General features: G+C 41.3%; 5 protein-coding genes, 1 long non-coding RNA gene and 1 other non-coding gene across 11 annotated transcripts; all 7 read right to left on the reverse strand.

Annotated features, from left to right (window-relative positions):
* Positions 1–6: 6 nt before the first annotated feature.
* TRNAV-CAC (transfer RNA valine (anticodon CAC)) lies at positions 7–79 on the reverse strand. Its single transcript has one exon. It is a non-coding gene; the product is annotated as a tRNA-Val (tRNA).
* A 3,008-nt stretch (positions 80–3,087) lies between these two features.
* Positions 3,088–4,406, reverse strand: LOC135434700 (uncharacterized). 5 transcript variants are annotated; one of them, XR_010437275.1, is made up of 3 exons: positions 4,387–4,406; positions 4,108–4,326; positions 3,088–4,049 (listed from the first exon to the last, which is right to left on the reverse strand). It is a non-coding gene; the product is annotated as an uncharacterized LOC135434700 (long non-coding RNA). The 5 variants fall into 5 exon arrangements; XR_010437269.1 differs by having other exon boundaries at positions 3,088–4,055; XR_010437270.1 differs by having other exon boundaries at positions 3,088–4,055; positions 4,108–4,331.
* Positions 4,407–7,392: 2,986 nt separating this feature from the next.
* Positions 7,393–10,028, reverse strand: Acsx4 (Acyl-CoA synthetase X4). Its single transcript, XM_064695263.1, has 4 exons — positions 9,796–10,028; positions 9,343–9,737; positions 8,497–8,613; positions 7,393–8,434 (listed from the first exon to the last, which is right to left on the reverse strand). Exons 1-4 carry the CDS (start codon positions 9,937–9,939, stop codon positions 7,468–7,470), a joined length of 1,623 nt encoding a protein of 540 aa, XP_064551333.1. The 5' UTR covers positions 9,940–10,028; the 3' UTR covers positions 7,393–7,467.
* A 1,678-nt stretch (positions 10,029–11,706) lies between these two features.
* Positions 11,707–13,682, reverse strand: LOC135432956 (uncharacterized). The gene is made up of 3 exons (XM_064688859.1): positions 13,491–13,682; positions 12,917–13,428; positions 11,707–12,854 (listed from the first exon to the last, which is right to left on the reverse strand). The coding sequence occupies exons 1-3, from the start codon at positions 13,632–13,634 to the stop codon at positions 11,897–11,899; spliced, it is 1,614 nt and encodes a 537-aa protein (XP_064544929.1). The 5' UTR covers positions 13,635–13,682; the 3' UTR covers positions 11,707–11,896.
* Positions 13,683–14,262: 580 nt separating this feature from the next.
* LOC135432934 (uncharacterized) lies at positions 14,263–16,080 on the reverse strand. Its single transcript, XM_064688843.1, has 3 exons — positions 15,920–16,080; positions 15,346–15,857; positions 14,263–15,287 (listed from the first exon to the last, which is right to left on the reverse strand). Exons 1-3 carry the CDS (start codon positions 16,061–16,063, stop codon positions 14,330–14,332), a joined length of 1,614 nt encoding a protein of 537 aa, XP_064544913.1. The 5' UTR covers positions 16,064–16,080; the 3' UTR covers positions 14,263–14,329.
* Positions 16,081–16,389: 309 nt separating this feature from the next.
* On the reverse strand, positions 16,390–18,243 carry LOC135432944 (uncharacterized). The gene is made up of 3 exons (XM_064688848.1): positions 18,051–18,243; positions 17,477–17,988; positions 16,390–17,414 (listed from the first exon to the last, which is right to left on the reverse strand). Exons 1-3 carry the CDS (start codon positions 18,192–18,194, stop codon positions 16,457–16,459), a joined length of 1,614 nt encoding a protein of 537 aa, XP_064544918.1. The 5' UTR covers positions 18,195–18,243; the 3' UTR covers positions 16,390–16,456.
* Positions 18,244–18,637: 394 nt separating this feature from the next.
* On the reverse strand, positions 18,638–20,459 carry LOC135432965 (uncharacterized). Its single transcript, XM_064688870.1, has 3 exons — positions 20,280–20,459; positions 19,706–20,217; positions 18,638–19,650 (listed from the first exon to the last, which is right to left on the reverse strand). The coding sequence occupies exons 1-3, from the start codon at positions 20,421–20,423 to the stop codon at positions 18,696–18,698; spliced, it is 1,611 nt and encodes a 536-aa protein (XP_064544940.1). The 5' UTR covers positions 20,424–20,459; the 3' UTR covers positions 18,638–18,695.
* Positions 20,460–20,536: the final 77 nt, after the last annotated feature.

Below are 20,536 nucleotides of genomic sequence, written 5' to 3' on the forward strand. Positions count from 1 at the left end.
AAGACTTGTTCCCGCCCGGGTTCGAACCGGGGACCTTGTGCGTGTGAAGCACACGTGATAACCGCTACACTACGGAAACACTTGATGTTCGAACCACCTAAAACTTAACTCGTAAGTCGCCGTCGCGATAAGGGAAAACGATTCACTTTTTCCTGCCAGCAATTAATCAGCGTTTAATTTGCATATTTTCCAAATGGGAAAATTAATGACAGCGCTAATAGACGTGAGCTTTATTTATGGGCATTGCGATAAGCAGAGGAGTAAAAGTGTTTGCCATGCCGGGCGAGACAGGCCGGCAGCTAAGACCATGCTATTAGATTTAGGTATTTGTATATTATTTCTTAGGGTCTTTGAACTTGCAAGCAAACGCAGTCTTAAAAATGTGTGCATGTGTGTACTTACATACATGAGCGTGTGTGTGTGTGTGTGTGTGTCATGCGTGCGCAACAAGTGTATTTAGGATTTTGTTATAAATTAGCCGGCATGCTGAATATTTATAATCACTCTTATAAATCGAACACTTCACAGTTTATCTGTGCAGCAAACACTCTTTTATAAGCGCATGTTTAATTTTTATTTGCAATTACATTTACAATTGACACTGGCTGCGCGATGCCATTTGACTTTTGCGTGTCACTGAAGAAAAAAAAACAATGTGCACCGCTATCCGCCAAAAGTGCAAAGCAGAAGCGGGAAGAATAATTACCGTATGGGCAACACTGCGCAATTAGCAACAGGCAATGTTATCAATATATCGATTATCGCAGCAAAATTGGTACTTTTATTATTTAACGGTGCACTGTTGTTTTAGTTTGTTCATAAATGCTAATGCATTGTATCAATGAGCTTTCCATTTTTAATGTTCTTTATTTTTTATACGTAAGTTAATGAAATGTTAAAAGCTGTAAACACGAATATTTCATTGCACTGGTACATTTTACTTATTGCTGCGACATTTTAATTTTGACAAGTGGCAACCGCTGCGTTGTTAGCGTTGCCAATTAGTATGTTGTTGCGTTGTTTACGTTCGCGCGTCTTTTGTGAAAAAGTTTTAGTTTTAGTTTATAATCTAAGTGTGTTTTAAAAAGTGTGTATTAATAAATATTGATTGGCTTGTTGCATTGCCGAACGCACTTGTTGATAGCCGCCGCTGGCTTATCAATGCGACGACGCACAAGCCCACACAAAAATTCAAGGGCACTAAGCCGCCTACGGCCAAAGAAGGAATGCAACTATCAGAGGAGGCTCCCTTTCGCGCTGTGTGCAGCGAGGCTTAAAATAAACAATTGGCAATTAGTTAGGGCCAAAAACTCTTGCAAATTCAGGTGGCCAACTGATAAGCCATAAGTGTGTGTGTGTGTGTGTGTTTGTGTGCCTGCATGTGTGTGTGTTTGTGCATAGACACCCGCAAGCCAAACGGGCTGCAGCTATGCCCAATGCCGATACATGTGACAAGTGAACACGGAAAACTAATTTATGTGTGTGGGGCGCATGGCAATAGGTTGTTGCAGCCAAACTGGTAAGCAGCATAATATATCTTCAATACATACATGTAGACATATATATATGTATATATATATATATATATATAAAGAATCGGTTATGCCAATGTCTCTCAATGAAAGTTACAGCGACATTTGCGGAGACCTTGACCGCATCGCAACGGTAATATGAAACCGCTAAGAAAAATGGTACTTTATAACAGGCCAAAAGTGATTGCAGCTACGCTAACAACATTTTGCTCTTAACAAGTTTTTAAATACCCTTTAAGAGGGTAATCTAATTTATTCACGCATTGTGCAACGTGCATTCTCTTAATCAGATCGTACTACTATCTGTCGAAAATTTAGTATAGTGCGCAAAAATTTTTTGTTTTTCAAGATGTTCCTACCAGACTCAGCAATTAGGATCCTTACTCGCATTCTAATGTATAGGTAAAATCGTATAAAAATCGGAATACTATATCATATAGCTGTCTTTAGCCGTCATTATAAGAAAATCGGTTTATTTTTAAAGATATCTTGACCAATCTATTTGTAAAATAAATGTGTTTATAAATCGCATGTCTGCAAGGGCATTAAACATTCGTCAACCCAAGATTAACTGTGCTTATTTTTTTTTTATCTGGCCTGCGGCTCTGGGTACGTGTTAAGGAACTGCTGTCTATCGCAGCATCTGCGATATGAGCAACAAGTTGGCCGGTTTCATCTTGGCCCTGGCCAGCAGGCATAAGCCATATCACTTGTTGCTCTTGCTTATTACTGACCAAGTTATGCTACAGCAATGTGTCATGTTAGCCCGTTGGCGACTGCAGCTTGGCAATATGTTGGCTGCCCCTCGCCACACTTTTCACACCTCCCACAACGGGGGGCTGTGGCGCAAGGGGCAAGCTGACTCCAGCCGCTGCAGGCGCCAGGCGAACCAAAACAGCTGGCCAGCTTGCCAGTTGGCCACATCAGCATTCACATTGATCTCTACTGAGTTGAGTTCTCTCTCACTTTTTGTGCGCCATACCCATTGAAAATGGGCAAATAGGGTATATTGCAGTTGTGCATATGTATGTTACTTGCAGAAGATCGACAAACTCAATTGAATTAGTCCCTTTTCTTTTTTGTCTTCGTTTTTAGAAAATCGATAAATATCGGTTTTCAGCTTTCTGTTTTTAAACGTAACTCTAGGCTTGTAAGGGCTAGAGATTTTGCCATTAAGGGCTTTGCACAAGCAGAAAAATATAGTGTTATGGAAAAATAATAACTAAGTTTTTTAAAATCGATAAATATCGATTTTAGATATAAAATCATGCATTAAAGTTATTGCGCATTCAGAAAATTTTATTTATTTGAAAATAAACTCGTTCGTTTTCTTAAAATCGATAAATATCGCTCTGCAAACTACTTTTGTTGAACAACTCGTATTGAACAACTCGTATACATAGTTTTAGTACATTTTCGGTTTGGATTGTGTTTCCCAAAAATCAAAGACTCTCTCGCTCTTAAGTATATTCAAATATTTATCGATCTTTTGGTATATTGGGTACAGGGTACCTTCTGGTCGTGCATTCTGCGCCTGGAGGCCTCTTGTTCTCCCTCTTGGCGTTTGTCTCTGTCCAGCCACGGCTAGCATCTTCATCTTTATTAATCGCTACACTTATTTGATTATCTTACCCGGAGACGGCTCCTTGGCTGGGGAGTCGACTACTCGATGAGATTTATGCCTTGGCCGTGTTATTTACGCGCTAATCATGCAACACATTTCATTTTGACACGTTCGGGCGGCTCTCATAAAGGCACCGCCAGCGGTAATTATGTAAATTTTCATTTGCTGTCGTTGTTGTTATTGTTATTGTTGTTTCCTTACATTGACCATGGCCGGGGGCAAGCATTTTATGATCTATGCTGGCCGATTCGTGCTTAGAAATGAACACAAATTGATAAAAGCAACAACAGCCCCGACCGAGCAACGAGTTTCGAACACTATTTTTATAGCCCAGCATCGATCGATCGTCTCCATTCGCGATCGACCCGTTTGTTTTCACTGGCGAACACGTCGCTAACATAAATTAACCAGCCCGGTGTTGGAGTTGGAGTTGAAGACCGGCGAGACGACAACGGAGCCGATGATGAGGCGTAAGGATCCGCAGACCGCGGGTAACGCTCTGAAATTCCAGGGAAAATGCGCTGCGTGTTTTGACACCAAACATCCGCCCAAAGCCGCACTCGCATTAGCTTGCGTTAAGGGGCTGCTGTTGGTCGGAGGGAGGGAGGGGGGGGGGGGGTAGGCGGGGTCTTGGTATCGAGCAGGGTGTTCGGGTTATAGCTTGGTGGCGGAGTTGGGGGCTACGCTCCACGTTGAGATGTTGATCTTGTTAGCCGTTGCCGCTCATGCGCATGACTGCAATTTAAGCGCCATAAATTGTGTGTTCTCAACGTTCTCCCATGTCGTTGGCAATGTGTCAAAGTTGTTATGCCAATGATTATGTAGGGTATTCAGAATCGGGTATAGTATTGGCTATACCATTTGGTCACTTTTTATCTATTGGTAATTGTACTCTTAAACTAATTTTTAATATTTATGAGTTAAAAAATATATTATCTGATTTATACTCACACTGTCCAGACAAGAAAATGGGTATATTGGTTATATTATTTATATACAATTTATATATTGGTTCTTGTGATCATAATTAATATGCTTCGCAGACAATTTCAATCTTATTTCCACCTGTGCAATTAACCCAAAGATTGCTTGCGGCGTTAACTTATTTAGGTTCTATTCAAGATCCCGAATTTTCACATTCATTAGCCCAAGTCTTGGCTCTAAATTCGTCTTGACTAAACTACTTTTAATGTTAATGCGTATATAGGGTATTAAAAATCAAGATTTTACCTATTCTAAGTGTTATACATATTTTAACATTTTCAAGACTAATCTATTCTAATTCCTAACCATATTCTTTCAATCCATTCTTCGATTGTCAGCTGGCATTATCTTCTGTTCAGTTGATTTATGAAAGTTCAATTCGTTACCATAAAAACGTTTTTCTATTGCACGCAAATATTTCGGCCAATCGACATAGTTATAAACATAGAAACCAATTAGAAGTGGGCTGTGAAAAGCTGTGGAACTTAGACAAGTCTTCAAATGGTTAATAAGTTTTTTGTAAAAATAAGTCATTTTTTCTACTGTAAGAATTTTGTCGTACCTTAAAAATTTTAAATGGCATTTAACGCTTTGGCTTGACTAAAGAAATATATACAATTTTTCTAGGGTATATGCAAATCCATTGCTGGCCAGCACTTTCTTTAATGAGTCGCTGCATTAGATGACTTAATAGGATTTTTCTAGTGAGCTAATAGTGTAGAAGCTCTGCGGGGGGTGAAGATAACTGCGGGGGCTCTTTGCTTTGACATATGCAAATGGTAAAACTAATTAAACAATCCTTCAAACAGCATAGACGACAGGCATAAATAAGTTTATACGGCCACAACAGTTGTTTATATAATGCAATAACATTTACTTACACGTTAATTATGGTCCCATATAATATATATACACTTTATAGATAGTAAAATCCGAACCAGCAGCTGTTGTCGTATGTGTAACTGACAAGCTGGTCGACAGTTGGTAATGAATTAATCAGCAAGAGCTGAGTTCAGAGTTCTGATCTATGTTGCGATCACTGATCGTAGATAGCGGTTGGTGGATATGATCGATCAGAAATCATTCGCTGGCATTTAATTATACATAGACACACATTATTCTAAGTGGCATTACTGACAAATGATAATTGGTATTTGCATGACAATTAGAAACGCTCGGCGATCTCTCTGTCTCTGAACAAGATCAGTCAAGTTAAGCCAGGTTAACCAAAGCTGGGCTCAGGCGCCAGGCAGCTTTGAAATGTTGCCCCTGGCGTACCGAGACTAATGCAATTGGCCACGTCTTGCACTTCCTGCATATTTGATATGCCTGAACAGGCAGGCGGCCGCGATCATGATCATCAACAACAGGAAAGCCACATGATTGCTGCCAAGATCAGTGACAAATATCTCTCTAAATGCCCGAATAAAAGAAGAAGAAAAAAAATATCCAATGCGATTGTATTTCATGAACTTGACATTGAAAACAACAGCCTCGCGACTGTCAATCAGCTTAAGAGCGCCCGATCATTATCAACGATCCTTTGCGATCTGAAATGAAATCAATTTTTGGCCTTAAGTGCCTGTTTAATTGTTTCTGCTGCTGCTGCTGCTGTTGTTGCTCCAGCAGGGCGTATCCAAACATCGAGTTTATTTTTAGGGTTTGCACCCAAGCGGTGCTCATGATTCACGCCGGGTGGGGGCAGGGGGCCAAACGTATCCAATTGCAATGCTGACAAGATCACGTACAAAGTACAACTTAGCTTAGCTGTCAATCAAATGTTATATACGATCAGTTTCCGCAGAGGCATACCCCCACGCATTTCATCTATTCAAAGGTTAAAGGGTTGTTGAACTGAAATGCGACTAATCAGTGGAGCTATGAATTTAGATGTCAGAGAGGGTTGACAGATCGATACATTAGGCTAGCTTAGTAGCAATTGGTTGATCTACTTATCTCTACTAAAGGTACAAGGAACACTTGAAGGCTTAGCTAAAGATTGTGCAGAGGGATCTTCTCAGGGATACACTTTTTTTTATTCTTATTAACATTGCAGTGGCCTTCGGATAAGACATTTCTACATCCTTAAGTTTCAAAACAGATCCCTTATTGTTCACTTGGCTTAATAATTGACCACTTCGACAATTCATCTGGCTATTACTGCAGATCACTCTTATATAGTTCTGTTAACATGCGTTTGATGGGTGTTTCGCTTTCACTTTACTTATAGAGAGCTGTTTATATAGACCTAATAAAATCATAAACAAATTCTCATTAGGTTTTACAAGTCATTTTATGAGTTCTTTCTTGCCATTTATATGTTATAGTTGAAAAGTCTTCAGCTCCTTAGCATTTATTAACATAGGCTGTAAGCTCGCAGATAACAGCGTGTTAACAATCTTGACACAGCTGGTTAGGCTGGAAACTCTACAGCTCATTAACATTCTCTTAACACTTCACGAGAGTTTATAACATAGTCTGTAAAGTTCGCAATTAATTGACTGTTAAAGCCTTGCCACTCAGCTTGTATATTACTAGTTAGAAATTCTACAGCTCTTTAACATTCTCTTAACCATTTTCGTTTGTTAGGCTTGCAAATAACAGACTGTTAAAAACATAGCTAAGAGTCGGTTAAAGTTGCAAACTACAGCTATTTAACATGCTCCTTACATCTTACGTTGACTTATAATATTGACTGTTAAGTTCGCAAATAACAGAGTGTTAAGGGTCAGCTGATTAACATTATCCTAACACTTTACGAGAGTTAATAACATAGTCTGATAAGCTCGCAATTAATTGACTGTTAAAAATTGGACAGCTCTTTAACATCCAATTAACGTTCAAGTTCATAAGATAGTTTGTCAAGCTCGAAAGCTATACTCAACTATACTCTAAACCTATTTAACATGCTCCTAACATCTTACGACGGCTCATAACATTGACTGATAAGCTTACAAATAACAGGCCGGTAAAGCATTTAACACTCTTTGATTATTTAGGATCTCCTCAGTACTTAAACATACTGACTAATTGAACATTTCTTGCTTGTCATATATTAAAGTTAGTTCCTCGTTCCACCCTCGTGCCCATTGGTATTTGGTTGCCAGCATATCGCTTTTGTTAGCTAATCATTTCTAGATAAGCACGTGATAATGCCAAAAAAATACAAAAGCACAAAGCCAAAATGAATACTTGCGCCTATCTAAAGCAACTTTTGGCCGGAAAGTGTTTCCGATGCCTTTCACCAAATGATTGAATACTTGAATGTGTGAGTCATTTAATAAATAAAATGCCTAAACGCTAAGACTTAAGCCAAAATATAAACAATTAATGTCCATTGCGATGGTCGGTCCACTCTTTGCCCAACGCCTGATCTCTGGCCTGTTGGCGCAGCACCTTGCCGCTGCCCGTTTTGGGCAATTCGTTCAAAAAGAACACACCACAGTGAAGCTGCTTGTGGGTGACCACCAGACGCTTGGCCACATATTCCACAATATCCATTTCGGTGAGCCGACTGCCGGGCACCTTAACAACCGCTGCGGCAGCGGGATCACCGTCCACCTCGTTCCACAGGCCAAAGACACACGCCTCTATCACATCCGGCAGCTCGGCTATGACCTGCTCCACTTCGTAGGGGCAATATTGGGCGCCATGGAAGCGCAACATGTCCCGCTTGCGTTCCACAATGTGCAAGAAGTTCTCGTTGTCAAAGTAGCCCATGTCGGCGGTATGGAACCAGCCTTGATAGTCCTGCATGCGTTTCGATTCATTCGGATTGCCATAATAGCCATTCCATACTTTGCCATTGTGCACCAGAATCTCACCCGTTTCGCCATGGCCCAGACTGCGACCGGCGTCGTCCAGTATTTTCACCTTAACGCCGGGCACAATTCTGCCCACTGATGAGGGCTTGGCCACGCCCATATTTGCCGCCACACCACCGCATTCGGTCAAGGCATAGCCATAGGAGATTTGACCATTCAGCAGATATTCCTGCAGCTTTAACAGATTGGCCACATAGCAATTGCCGCCGCCAATGCTGATGAAGCGCACGCTGGCCAATCTCTGTTTGCTGAGCGTGGGCGCCTTCAGCAGCGATGCGGCCTGCTGGGGCGCCAGGGTCAGCAGCGTGACCTTGTATTTCTCGATCAGCTGCAGCATATATTCCGGCGTATAGGCCCGGTCGGTGATGACGCGCGTCGAGCCATGGCAGCAGCTGAACAGCATGTTGAACATACCCGGCGCCCAGTCGATCGTGCTAAAAGACAGCAGCACATCCTGGCCGGTGACAAAGCTGCAGAGAAGGAGTACCAATAAGTATACAGCTTCTAGGAATTTGGAATTCAGAATGCTTACCCAAAATCGAACAGGCAAGCGGAGTTCGAAATGCAAACCGCTTTGGGCAAGCCCGTCGTGCCGGAGGTGCAGAGTATAGCCACGGTTTGATCGCCGCCCAGCATCAGGGGTTCCGGTCTGTAAGCAAAGAATAAAGTTTAGCAATAAATTTGCGATAAATAAGCTACACTACAAAAAAAGAAGTGCGTTATTTCAGCCAAGTAAAATAATTCTTGAAATAGTTTTTAGGCGCATTTCAGAAAGTTAGCAAAAACTTTCACAGATCGTTGCAAATACTTGAAAAGTAATATTAATTCTATCTTCTGATTAAAATTGAGTTTGAATGACTTTCATTATGGAGATAAATATAAAAAATATTTTTTTATAATTATCTCTTGCTTTGATCTGAATTTGGGTATCGTTGGATTTTTTATTGGGTTTTTAAATATTTCCTGACTTTTTTTTTGATAAGTTTCCATACTTTTTGAATGCATTGCAATGTTTTTGAAGAACTTTTCATTTTTCAAAAAAAAATAAATAAAATGATATATGCTTCGCTTAAAAAAAGTCTTTAATGCACAAAATATATGCGCTAAATTTTTTTACCTCCAAATTCGCAATTCGAAAAAATGGATTTAAATTTGAATAATGTTTTGGGGAGTAAAAACAATTTCATTTGTATATTTCGTACATCTTTCAATGAAATATAGTTTTTTAATGATTTCCTCACAGTATTTTTGAGGATATTTTCAAGAATATTTTCTTTCCCACAATTTTTGTTTGTTTTAGGGGGAAAATGCCTACATTTTTTATATAAAACTGAAGAGCATATTGCTTCTTTTTTGTTTTATGCGTGTATTTACTTACATATAGTGCAGTTCCTGTTTGGTGGGCTCTAGGAGATCCTCAATGCGCGGCAGTTGGATTCGATGATCCTTGAGCGTATAAACGGGCGCCTTTAGCATTTTGGCAATGGCGCTGAGTCTGTCATAGACGGTGCCATCGCAAAAAATGATGCGCGGTCGGGTGATGCAGAACAAATGCTTGAAGGTGGCCTCATCGTGCCAGGGGCTGACAGCATGAAAGGGTGTGCCATTGAGCAGACAGCCCAGCACCACTGGCATCAGATATGTGGTGTTGGTGCCCGCAATGCCAACGACGTCGTCCTGTCGCAGATGCATCGCCTTCAGTTGCTGGGCGATGCGTATGGCAAAGCTGATGGCCTCGCCATTGGTCAAGGCTGTGCCCTCCGTGTCTGAAATCTGAAAGTGAAAGAACTCAAGTTAATTATGTTCGTCACTTTTTTAGTGTTAGCCCCACCTGGCAGAGGCTCGCCGGATGATTGCGCATAAAGGCAAAGAGTATTTTGCCAATGGAGCAATCGGCGTCAAAGAAATGCGCCGGCCTTGGTCCACTCCAAATTTTTGTATATTTATCGAACTGCATGCTGGGGCCGCCCTCCATGTTCGCTGATAACTGATAAGAGCCGTCGATTTGATGTGAGGGTGTCCGAGCGTCGTGCAAGTCGTTCAGCAACTGCCGACCGTTGCGTGGTCGCCACCTGGGCAACCGCCACCCTATCAAACGGGTAACAAACGTCACCTAGCAAAAAGCTCGAGATATAAGCAATGTTTGATGATAAGCCGAAAAGCTGTCCAGCTGATAGCAAGGGCCATTAATTTCATGATATGTTAGCCTTTAGTTGGCTTCGTTAAAATTATCTTTGCTCAACCGATGATGTTTATGATAAAAATATAATAGTTAAAATGAATTTAATCAAATATTCTACAGTGTCTCCTTTCAAATAATTACTATATACAATTTATTTAATCATTTATAATTTAATTACAAATATTCCTGTACTAACTTTTTGTGTTTGCAATTTTTTTTTGTTGTCTCAAAAAGCATTTTGCTTTATGCGATAAAGCAATGCACGCAAGCAGTATACACAAGCAGTTTATCGAGCAGTGTATTCTTGCTGCTGTAGTTCCAAAAAATGACAACGTGTGTTAATGGCGCTTTGTAGCACAGAAATTCAGCGCAGCAACATGCATTCATATGTCAACACAAATTTGGGATAGGTCATGTTCAGCGCTAGAAAACTAACAAAATTTATTTCTTCACCAGCCAAAGCCAGAGCAGTGAATAACAACACATACATACATATATACATATTTTGAAGAAATAGAAATTTTGCGTCGCATGCAAATGCATGGGCGTTACTCATCTTAGTGTTTATATTGTCTTTGCCTGAACCCTCTTCTACCAACACCAAGTTATTGATTATCGGAATCTTGTACTGCGCGGGTACCAGACGGACCTAAGTTCAAAAATTAAAGTATCTAGTTCTTATAGGTTCAGAGATCCTTGCGTTCATACATTTGGAAAAAAAACAATTTACCATTTTACCCATTTTCAATGGGTTCAGGGTAAGTTAGGGTCCTCCTTCGAAACCCTGCAAACTGCCAATGAATCGGAAAAAAAATCGCAAATCGATTACTACTTCCTCTCAGCACATTTGAAGTAAGAGTGTTGGAAAATACTCGATATACCACCACAACGATTTGATATATGTACATATGAAAATGCGCGAGCTAATCAATTAACTATTAGAATCACACATATAACAACATTAATCTAATAATTATTATTATTAATGCATTAGTCAACCTCATTTACATCTGGTAATTTTATATGAGCAGCATTATTAATAATTCAAATCATGTAACTTTAATAAACATGTACGAAATATAATTCTTAAATTACGCGCGCAGATTGATAGTTACAGTGTTGAAAAGTTCCACTTTGCGATCTTCTACTACTTGTACTTGTACATATACAACTAGCATTAATAAAAAATAACTTGCGCCCCGCGCCGAACTGATCCCCATCGCTTATAGCTTGCAGCCATACCAAGAGTTGGTGGCTAGTGAATAAAGGCTGTAAGAAAAAGGCAGCACATACATAGCATACGATACAATCGCAATTGCAATTCTCTTGTGTGTAAACATGAGTATGTATGTATGTGTGGGTATGTGCGTACATGTATACAGAAACTCTTATCTCTGGTGGCGATAGCTAAAAAATGAAAAATACTTGATATATATTATACTATTCTAGAGTCAAGTTTGGTTACTCTAGCTCTTATAACTTACAATTTTTGCTCAAAAAGTAGGATTTCGATATCGGTTTTTATCGATTATTTGGATCCGGGGAAAAAAACTCGTACTGTGCGGGCACTAGGAGGAGCAGATTATATTTATTTTACCCATTTTTAATGGGTTCAGGGTATAAGAATTCCCCCTATTGTTCAATTTATTTAAATAAATGTTGTAAGTGAATATTTTGTTCAAGGAAAAACTAACAAATATTTAAATTGCTTTACAGATATATATAATCTCAAAGGTTGTGCTCGATTAATTTAATTTCTGTATCTTACTTCGAGAAAATAAGCCTTTGTGGCCTGACGATTAGTTTTACCGGTGGCAGTACGCTTCAGGTCTTCCACTACGATGGCACCCCCATGTAAATGTTTATACTTAGCAGTGCAATGCTGCTCCACATAGTCCACCACGTCTTGTGCGTGTATGTTGGATCCAATCTTCTTCACCACAGCCGCAGCGGCCTCGTCGCCGTTGAATTGATCCCAGACGCCAAAGACACAGACGTCTGCCACTTCTGGCATCTGAGCAATCACATCTTCTATTTCGTTTGGGTAATACATGATGTTCTGGTACTTGAGCATTTCCTTTTTCCGCTCCACAATGTAGAGGAAACCCTCGTCATCCATGTAACCAAGGTCCCCACTGTGAAACCATAGAGTCGAGTCACGTATATTGTGTGTCTCCTCGGGATTTTCATAATATCCTGCCCAATATTGACCAGAATTGACGCATATTTCGCCAACTTCGTTTGGTCCTAGGGGCTGTCCCTGATCATCGAGTATCTTCAGCTTGAAGCCATCCATCAAACGGCCAACCGAATTGGGTTTTTCATCAAAATGCCAGTTCATAGATACCATACTTCCTAACTCTGTGAAGCCATAAGCCAATCTCATGCAATCACGGCGCAAACGACTCCTTATTTTATGTTGGGCCTCCAAGGAGCATCGGCCACCTCCGTAAAAATAGGACCGTATGCTTAGTAGGTCGGCCTGCTCAAATTCCGGGCAATTGGCAGTCATAGCCAAGTGGGAAGGTGCCTGCATGAGCCACGTGACTTTGTGCTCCTCAATAATGCGCAGAAGACGCGCAGGATCAAAAGAATTGTCAGCTATAATGCGCTTGGTGCTGTATATTCCCGAAGTGACCGTGGTCACGAGTCCGGTCACCCAGTCTAGAGTACTGTGCGTGTACTGAACGTCAGCTGTGGTCAGATTTCTAAGATTGTTCAAAATAAGTATATTAAATATATTTTTTGTTATTTTGTTGACTTGACTTACGTGCTGCAGTTTAGGATCCTGCGACTGTTGGTGATGGTCACTGCTTTGGGTATACCCGTGGTGCCTGAAGAACAGAGAACGGCCAGAGTTTGATCATTTCCCTGCTCAAGACGAGCGGGTTGAAAGTTCGCTTCTACAGGCGTAGACAGCACTTCCTCAATGCTAGTGGATCCGATCTGATGGTTACGCATTGTAATAATCTTCACGTTTAACTTTTCCGTGGCCAATTTCACTTTCTCATAGTCTTCACCATCGCAAAATATAATTCGTGGCTTTGTAATATTAAATAGCTTCTCAGTGGTCGCCTGTTCATAGGATATGTTGAGGGAGTGGAAGGCAATTCCATTGAAAAAACATGCATAGGCCACGGCGAAGATGTGCGTAGTATTTCGCGCTATTATTCCCACAATGTCCGATTGCTGCAAACCCAAGGATCTCATATAGCTGGCCACTCGCATCGAATTCAAATGGAGCTCCTCCCTTGTCAGTACAGTGTTTTCAGTGTCAGAGATCTAATCAGAACACACAAAGGTGATAATTAGGTAATCTATAGATTGTGCAGGTAAGTACTTACTTGAGCTATCAGCTTTGGATGACGTCGCATTTCATGAAAAATGATCTCCCCAATGGACAGATCGGGTGCAAAATATTCACTTTCCTGCTGACCATTCCAGATTCTGTGCTCCGCATCGTAGGTGTTGTCCGGTCTGTAAATCATTGTGAATGCAACAAGTTCACTTTGTTAACTAATGACACGAACGTGAATCTAATAGCATTTTTATACTCGTTGATAGCGTGCTTCGTATAAAAATAGCTCGTTCGTATTCGTATTACATTGCAAACAACGACAAGGCGGTTACTTATCAATGTGCATATATATGTAAGCAAAGCATGCTTTTAATTCACTCAAATGAGTTTTAATTTTAAATTGTTGAGCTAATCGTGACTCGACAACATTTTAAGCTATACTTAACGAATCGCCAACGCAGTCTATTGTTGACATTGCTGTGATCTACAAGTAAATCTAATGTTCGCGATTTAATATAGAAAATTAGAAATACTTTTCCCCTCTCCTTTGCTTATATCTCCTGGCAAATTTATCCACCTGTCAAGGATTAAACTGCTTCCAATCAGGACATGAAGCGAGCAGTTTTAAATCAAACTGTTATCGGATGACATCAACCTTTAAACAAAAAATCGTTTTGTTATAAAGTTTTTTTTCTGTTATTTGTTCTTTACTTGTAGAATACAAATCTTTGTGGCCTGTCGATCGATTACGTTATTGGCGCAGGCTCCAAATCGTCCACAATGATTTCAGCTGCAACTTAGGTAAAAACTAATATTAATTTTTGTTGCTAAGTAGGTCTGTTTTATTGTATTTTCTTAAAGCTGTCCGCTATTAGCTGAGTACATTTAATTTCTACCATTAACCTCGAGAAAATAAGCCTTTGTGGCCTGACGATTAGTTTTACCATTCGCAGTACGCTTCAGGTCTTCCACTACGATGGCACCCCCATGTAAATGTTTATACTTAGCAGTGCAATGCTGCTCCACATAGTCCACCACGTCTTGTGCGTGTATGTTGGATCCAATCTTCTTCACCACAGCCGCAGCGGCCTCGTCGCCGTTGAATTGATCCCAGACGCCAAAGACACAGACCTCTGCCACTTCTGGCATCTGGGCAATCACATCTTCTATTTCGTTTGGGTAATACATGATGTTCTGGTACTTGAGCATTTCCTTTTTCCGCTCCACAATGTAGAGGAAACCCTCGTCATCCATGTAACCAAGGTCGCCACTGTGAAACCATAGAGTCGAGTCAAGTATTTTGTGTGTCTCTTCAGGATTTCCGTAATAACCGGCCCAATATTGACCAGAATAGACGCATATTTCGCCAACTTCGTTTGGTCCTAGGGGCTGTCCCTGATCATCAATTATCTTCAGCTTGAAGCCATCCAGCAGTTGTCCAACCGATTTAGGTTTCTCGTCAAAGTTAAAGTTTACGGCTATAGCACTTCCTACCTCTGTAAAACCGTACATTAAATGCATGCAATCGCGTTGCAAACGACTCCTTATTTTATGTTGCGCGTCCAAGGAGCAGTGACCACCTCCGTAAAAGTAGTGCTGTAAGCTTTGCAGGTTGGATTGCTCAAATTCAGGGCAATTGGCAGTCATAGCCAAGTGGGAAGGTGCCTGCATCAGCCACGTGACTTTGTGCTCCTCAATAATGCGCAGAAGACGCGCAGGATCGAAGGGATTATCGGCTATAATGCGTTTGGTGCTGTATATTCCCGAAGTGACCGTGGTCAGAACTCCTGTCACCCAGTCTAAAGAACTGTGCGTGTATTGAACGTCAGCAGTGGTCAGATGTCTAAGGAAGTTCAAAATATATAAAATATATTTTTTGTTATTTTGTTGACTTGACTTACGTGTTCATGTTTAGGATCCTGCGACTATTCGTGATGGTCACTGCTTTGGGTATACCCGTGGTGCCTGATGAGCAGAGAATGGCCAGAGTTTGATCATTTCCCTGCTCAAGACGAGCGGGTTGAAAGTTCGCTTCTACAGGCGTAGACAGCACTTCCTCAATGCTAGTGGATCCGATCGGATGGTTACGCATTGTAATAATCTTCACGTTTAACTTTTCCGTGGCCAATTTCACTTTCTCATAGTCTTCACCATCGCAAAATATTAAACGTGGCTTTGTAATATCAAAGAGCTTCTCAATGGTCGTTTTCTCATAGGTGATGTTGAGTGAGTGGAAGGCAATCCCATTGAAAAAACATGCATAGGCCACGGCAAAGATGTGTGTTGTATTTCGCGCTATTATTCCCACAATGTCTGATTGCTGCAAACCCAAGGATCTCATATAGCTGGCCACGCGCATCGAATTCAAATGGAGCTCCTCCCTTGTCAGTACAGTGTTTTCAGTGTCCGAGATCTAGTCGGGAAACACAAAGCTGTTAAGAAGGTGATCAATAGATTATGCAGGTAAGTACTTACTTGAGCTATCAGCTTTGGATGACGTCGCATTTCATGAAAAATGATCTCCCCAATGGACAGATCGGGTGCAAAATATTCACTTTCCTGCTGACCATTCCAGATTCTGTGCTCCGCATCGTAGGTGTTGTCCGGTCTGCAAATCATTGCGAAAGCAACTAGTTCACTTTGTTAACTAATGACACGAACGTGAATCTAATAGCAGTTTTATACTCTTTGATAGCGTGCTTGCAAATCGTTGATAAAAACAGCTCGTTCGTATTCGTATTAAATTGCAAACAGTTCTCAACGACAAGGCGGTAACATCAACTTTTAAACAAAAACTCGTTTTGTTATAAAGTTTTATTTCTGTTATTTGTTCTTTACTTGTAGAATACAAATCTTTGTGGCCTGTCGATTGATTACGTTATTGGCGCACGCTACAAATCGTCCACAAAGATTTCAGCAGCAACTTAGTTAAAAACAAATATTAATTTTTGTTGCTAAGTAGGTCTGTTTTATTGAATTTTCCTAAAGCTGTCCGCTATTAGCTGAGTACATTTAATTTCTACCTTTAACCTCGAGAAAATAAGCCTTTGTGGCCTGACGATTAGTTTTACCGTTGGCAGTACGCTTCAGGTCTTCCACTACGATGGCACCCCCATGTAAATGTTTATACTTAGCAGTGCAATGCTGCTCCACATAGTCCACCACGTCTTGTGCGTGTATGTTGGATCCAATCTTCTTCACCACAGCCGCAGCGGCCTCGTCGCCGTTGAATTGATCCCAGACGCCAAAGACACAAACCTCTGCCACTTCTGGCATCTGAGCAATCACATCTTCTATTTCGTTTGGGTAATACATGATGTTCTGGTACTTGAGCATTTCTTTTTTCCGCTCCACAATGTAGAGGAAACCCTCGTCATCCATGTAACCAAGGTCGCCACTGTGAAACCATAGAGTCGAGTCAAGTATTTTGTTTGTCTCTTCAGGATTTCCGTAATAACCGGCCCAATATTGACCAGAATAGACGCATATTTCGCCAACTTCGTTTGGTCCTAGGGGCTGTCCCTGATCATCAATTATCTTCAGCTTGAAGCCATCCAGCAGTTGTCCAACCGATTTAGGTTTCTCGTCAAAGTTAAAGTTTACGGCTATAGCACTTCCTACCTCTGTAAAACCGTACATTAAATGCATGCAATCGCGTTGCAAACGACTCCTTATTTTATGTTGCGCGTCCAAGGAGCAGTGACCACCTCCGTAAAAGTAGTGCTGTAAGCTTTGCAGGTTGGATTGTTCAAATTCAGGGCAATTGGCAGTCATAGCCAAGTGGGAAGGTGCCTGCATCAGCCACGTGACTTTGTGCTCCTCAATAATGCGCAGAAGACGCGCAGGATCGAAGGGATTATCGGCTATAATGCGTTTGGTGCTGTATATTCCCGAAGTGACCGTGGTCAGAACTCCTGTCACCCAGTCTAAAGAACTGTGCGTGTACTGAACGTCAGCTGTGGTCAGATTTCTAAGATTGTTCGAAATAAGTATGTTAAATATATTTTTTGTTATTTTGTTGACTTGACTTACGTGTTCATGTTTAGGATCCTGCGACTATTGGTGATGGTTACTGCTTTGGGTATGCCCGTGGTGCCTGAGGAGCAGAGAATGGCCAGAGTTTGATCATTTCCCTGCTCAAGACGAGCGGGTTGAAAGTTCGCTTCTACAGGCGTAGACAGCACTTCCTCAATGCTAGTGGATCCGATCTGATGGTTACGCATTGTGATAATCTTCACGCTTAAGTTTTCCGTAGCCAATTTCACTTTCTCATAGTCTTCACCATCGCAAAATATTAAACGTGGCTTCGTAATGTCAAAGAGCTTCTCAATGGTCGTTTTCTCATAGGTGATGTTGAGTGAGTGGAAGGCAATCCCATTGAAAAAACATGCATAGGCCACGGCAAAGATGTGTGTTGTATTTCGCGCTATTATTCCCACAATGTCTGATTGCTGCAAACCCAAGGATCTCATATAGCTGGCCACGCGCATCGAATTCAAATGGAGCTCCTCCCTTGTCAGTACAGTGTTTTCAGTGTCCGAGATCTAGTCGGGAAACACAAAGCTGTTAAGAAGGTGATCAATAGATTGCGCAGCTAAGTACTTACTTGAGCTATCAGCTTTGGATGACGTCGCATTTCATGAAAAATGATCTCCCCAATGGACAGATGGGGTGCAAAGTATTCACATTCATCTTTTCCACTCCAGATTTTGCGCTCCGCATCGTAAGTGCTCTCCGGCTTGTAAGACATTGTGAAAGCAACTAGTTGACTTTATTAACTGATGACACGAAAGTGAATCTGGCAGCCTTTTTATACACACAGATAGCGTGCATTTAAATCTTAGATAACAGTAGTTCACTCCAATTCATTTTACAAATTGAAAAAAAAGCTTAACAGCAAACGTGTAGCCTATTAAAGCGAATATATATGTAAATATGGCATGTAATTTTATTATAGAATTGTTGAGCTAATCGTGACTCGCCAAAAGTCTTACTCGAGTTGGTAACACAGTCTGTTGTTGGCCGTGCTACTATCTACATGTAAATTTAAAAAAGTTACCAGTTTTTCTCTTATTCTCGTTTATCTCCTGGCAAATTTAACCGCCTGGCAAGGACTGAACTGCTTGCAATCAGGCCACAAAGCAAGCAGTTTGTGATTGAACTGTTTTTGGATATCTACGTTCAAGATAAATATGTGCTTTTTTGATGTTTTTATTTTTTAAATCAGTAAAAGTTTTAAGCATGCGCTTTGTCATTTGTTCTTAACTTCTATAAAATAATTCTTTGTAGCTTGCCGATTGGTTTTGCCATTGGCGCTCCTCTGCAGATCGTCCACGATGATGGCACCTGCATGCAAATGCTTGTAACTTACAGAGATATGCTTCCGCACATAGTCCACCACATCCTCGGCTTGTATATCTGTTCCGATTCTCTTGACCACAGCAGCAGCCGCCTCGTCGCCATTGGTTTCATCCCAAATTCCAAACACACAGACTTCTGCCACACCTGGCATCTGGGAGATGACCTCTTCGATTTCATGTGGATAGTACATTATATTCTGGTACTTAAGCATATCTTTTTTTCGATCAACTATGTAGAGGAAACAATCGTCATCCATGTAGCCCAAGTCGCCAGTGTGCATCCACTGCTCTGAGTCGCATACATTGTGAGTTTCCTCGGGATTTCCATAATATCCGGCCCAATATTGGCCACTATAAACGCATATCTCTCCCACTTCGTTCGGTCCGACAGTCTCTCCCTGTTCGTTCAATATCTTAAGCTTATAACCGTCTCCCAAGCGACCTACGGAATTGGGTTTTTCATCAAAGTTCCAGTTCATGGCCACCATGCTGCCTGCCTCCGTGAATCCGTACACCAAATGAAGGCAGTCTTTCCGCAGATGCCTTCGTAGGCGTTGTTGCACCTCTAAGGAGCACCGACTTCCTCCGTACAGATAGAAGCGAATACTCTGCAGGTTGGCTTTCTCGAATTCCGCGCAGTTAACCAACATGGCCATGTGGGAAGGTGCCTGTAATACCCACGTGACTTTGTGCTCCTCAATGATTCGCAGAAAATCCACAAGATCCAAGGGTTTTGTACTTATAATTCGTTTCGTGCTGTACACTCCTGAACTTATTGCTGTAAGTAATCCTGTCACCCAATCTAGAGAGCTCAGCGAAAACTGAACGTCTTCGGTGGTCAAGTAACTTTAAGAGGTTCGGGTTATTATGGATAATGGATTAAAAGTTTGACATTACTTACTTGGTGCAGTTTAGGATCTTGCGACTGTTCGTGATGGTCACTGCCTTGGGTATGCCCGTGGTGCCTGAGGAGCAGAGAATGGCCAGAGTTTGATCATTTCCCTGCTCAAGACGAGAGGGTTCAAAGTTCGCTTCTACAGGCGTAGCCAGCACTTCCTCAATGCTAATGGATCCGATCTGATGGTTACGCATTGTAATAATCTTCACGTTTAAGTTTTCCGTCGCTGATTTCACTTTCTCATAGTCTTCACCATCGCAAAATATTAGACGCGGCTTCGTAATATCAAATAGCTTCTCAATGGTCGCCTGCTCGTAGATGATGTTGAGCGAGTGGAAGGCAATTCCATTGAAAAAACATGCATAGGCCACGGCGCAGATGTGAGTAGTATTTCTCGCTATGATTCCCACAATGTCCGATTGCTGTAGGCCCAAGGATCTCATATAGCTGGCCACGCGCATCGAGTTTAAATGGAGCTCCTGCCGGGTCAACACAGTGTTTTCAGAGTCGGAGATCTAATCGGGAGATACACTTCTTAGTATTATGTAATGTATGATCTGGGCACCTGAGTAGTTACTTGAGCTATGAGCTTCGGATGCCGCCGCATTTCATGGAAGATGATCTCACCAATTGATTGTTGGGGTGAAAAGTAGGCTCGATCATCTTGTCCACTCCAGATTCTACCCACTGAATCGTAGCTGCTTTCCGGTTTGTAAGGCATTGTAAACGCAGCGAGTCAACTTTATTAAATGCTGAGCCAAAGCCGTAACTAGTTGCATTTTATACTCGTGAAGCTTAGATAACAAGTGCAGCGCTCTCCGAATCATATTTTCT

Source organism: Drosophila montana, unplaced genomic scaffold, assembly GCF_035044405.1.
Source record: "Drosophila montana isolate Dmon_TW-CO22-7 unplaced genomic scaffold, ASM3504440v1 contig_1505_1, whole genome shotgun sequence".
NCBI lineage: Eukaryota > Metazoa > Arthropoda > Insecta > Diptera > Drosophilidae > Drosophila > Drosophila montana.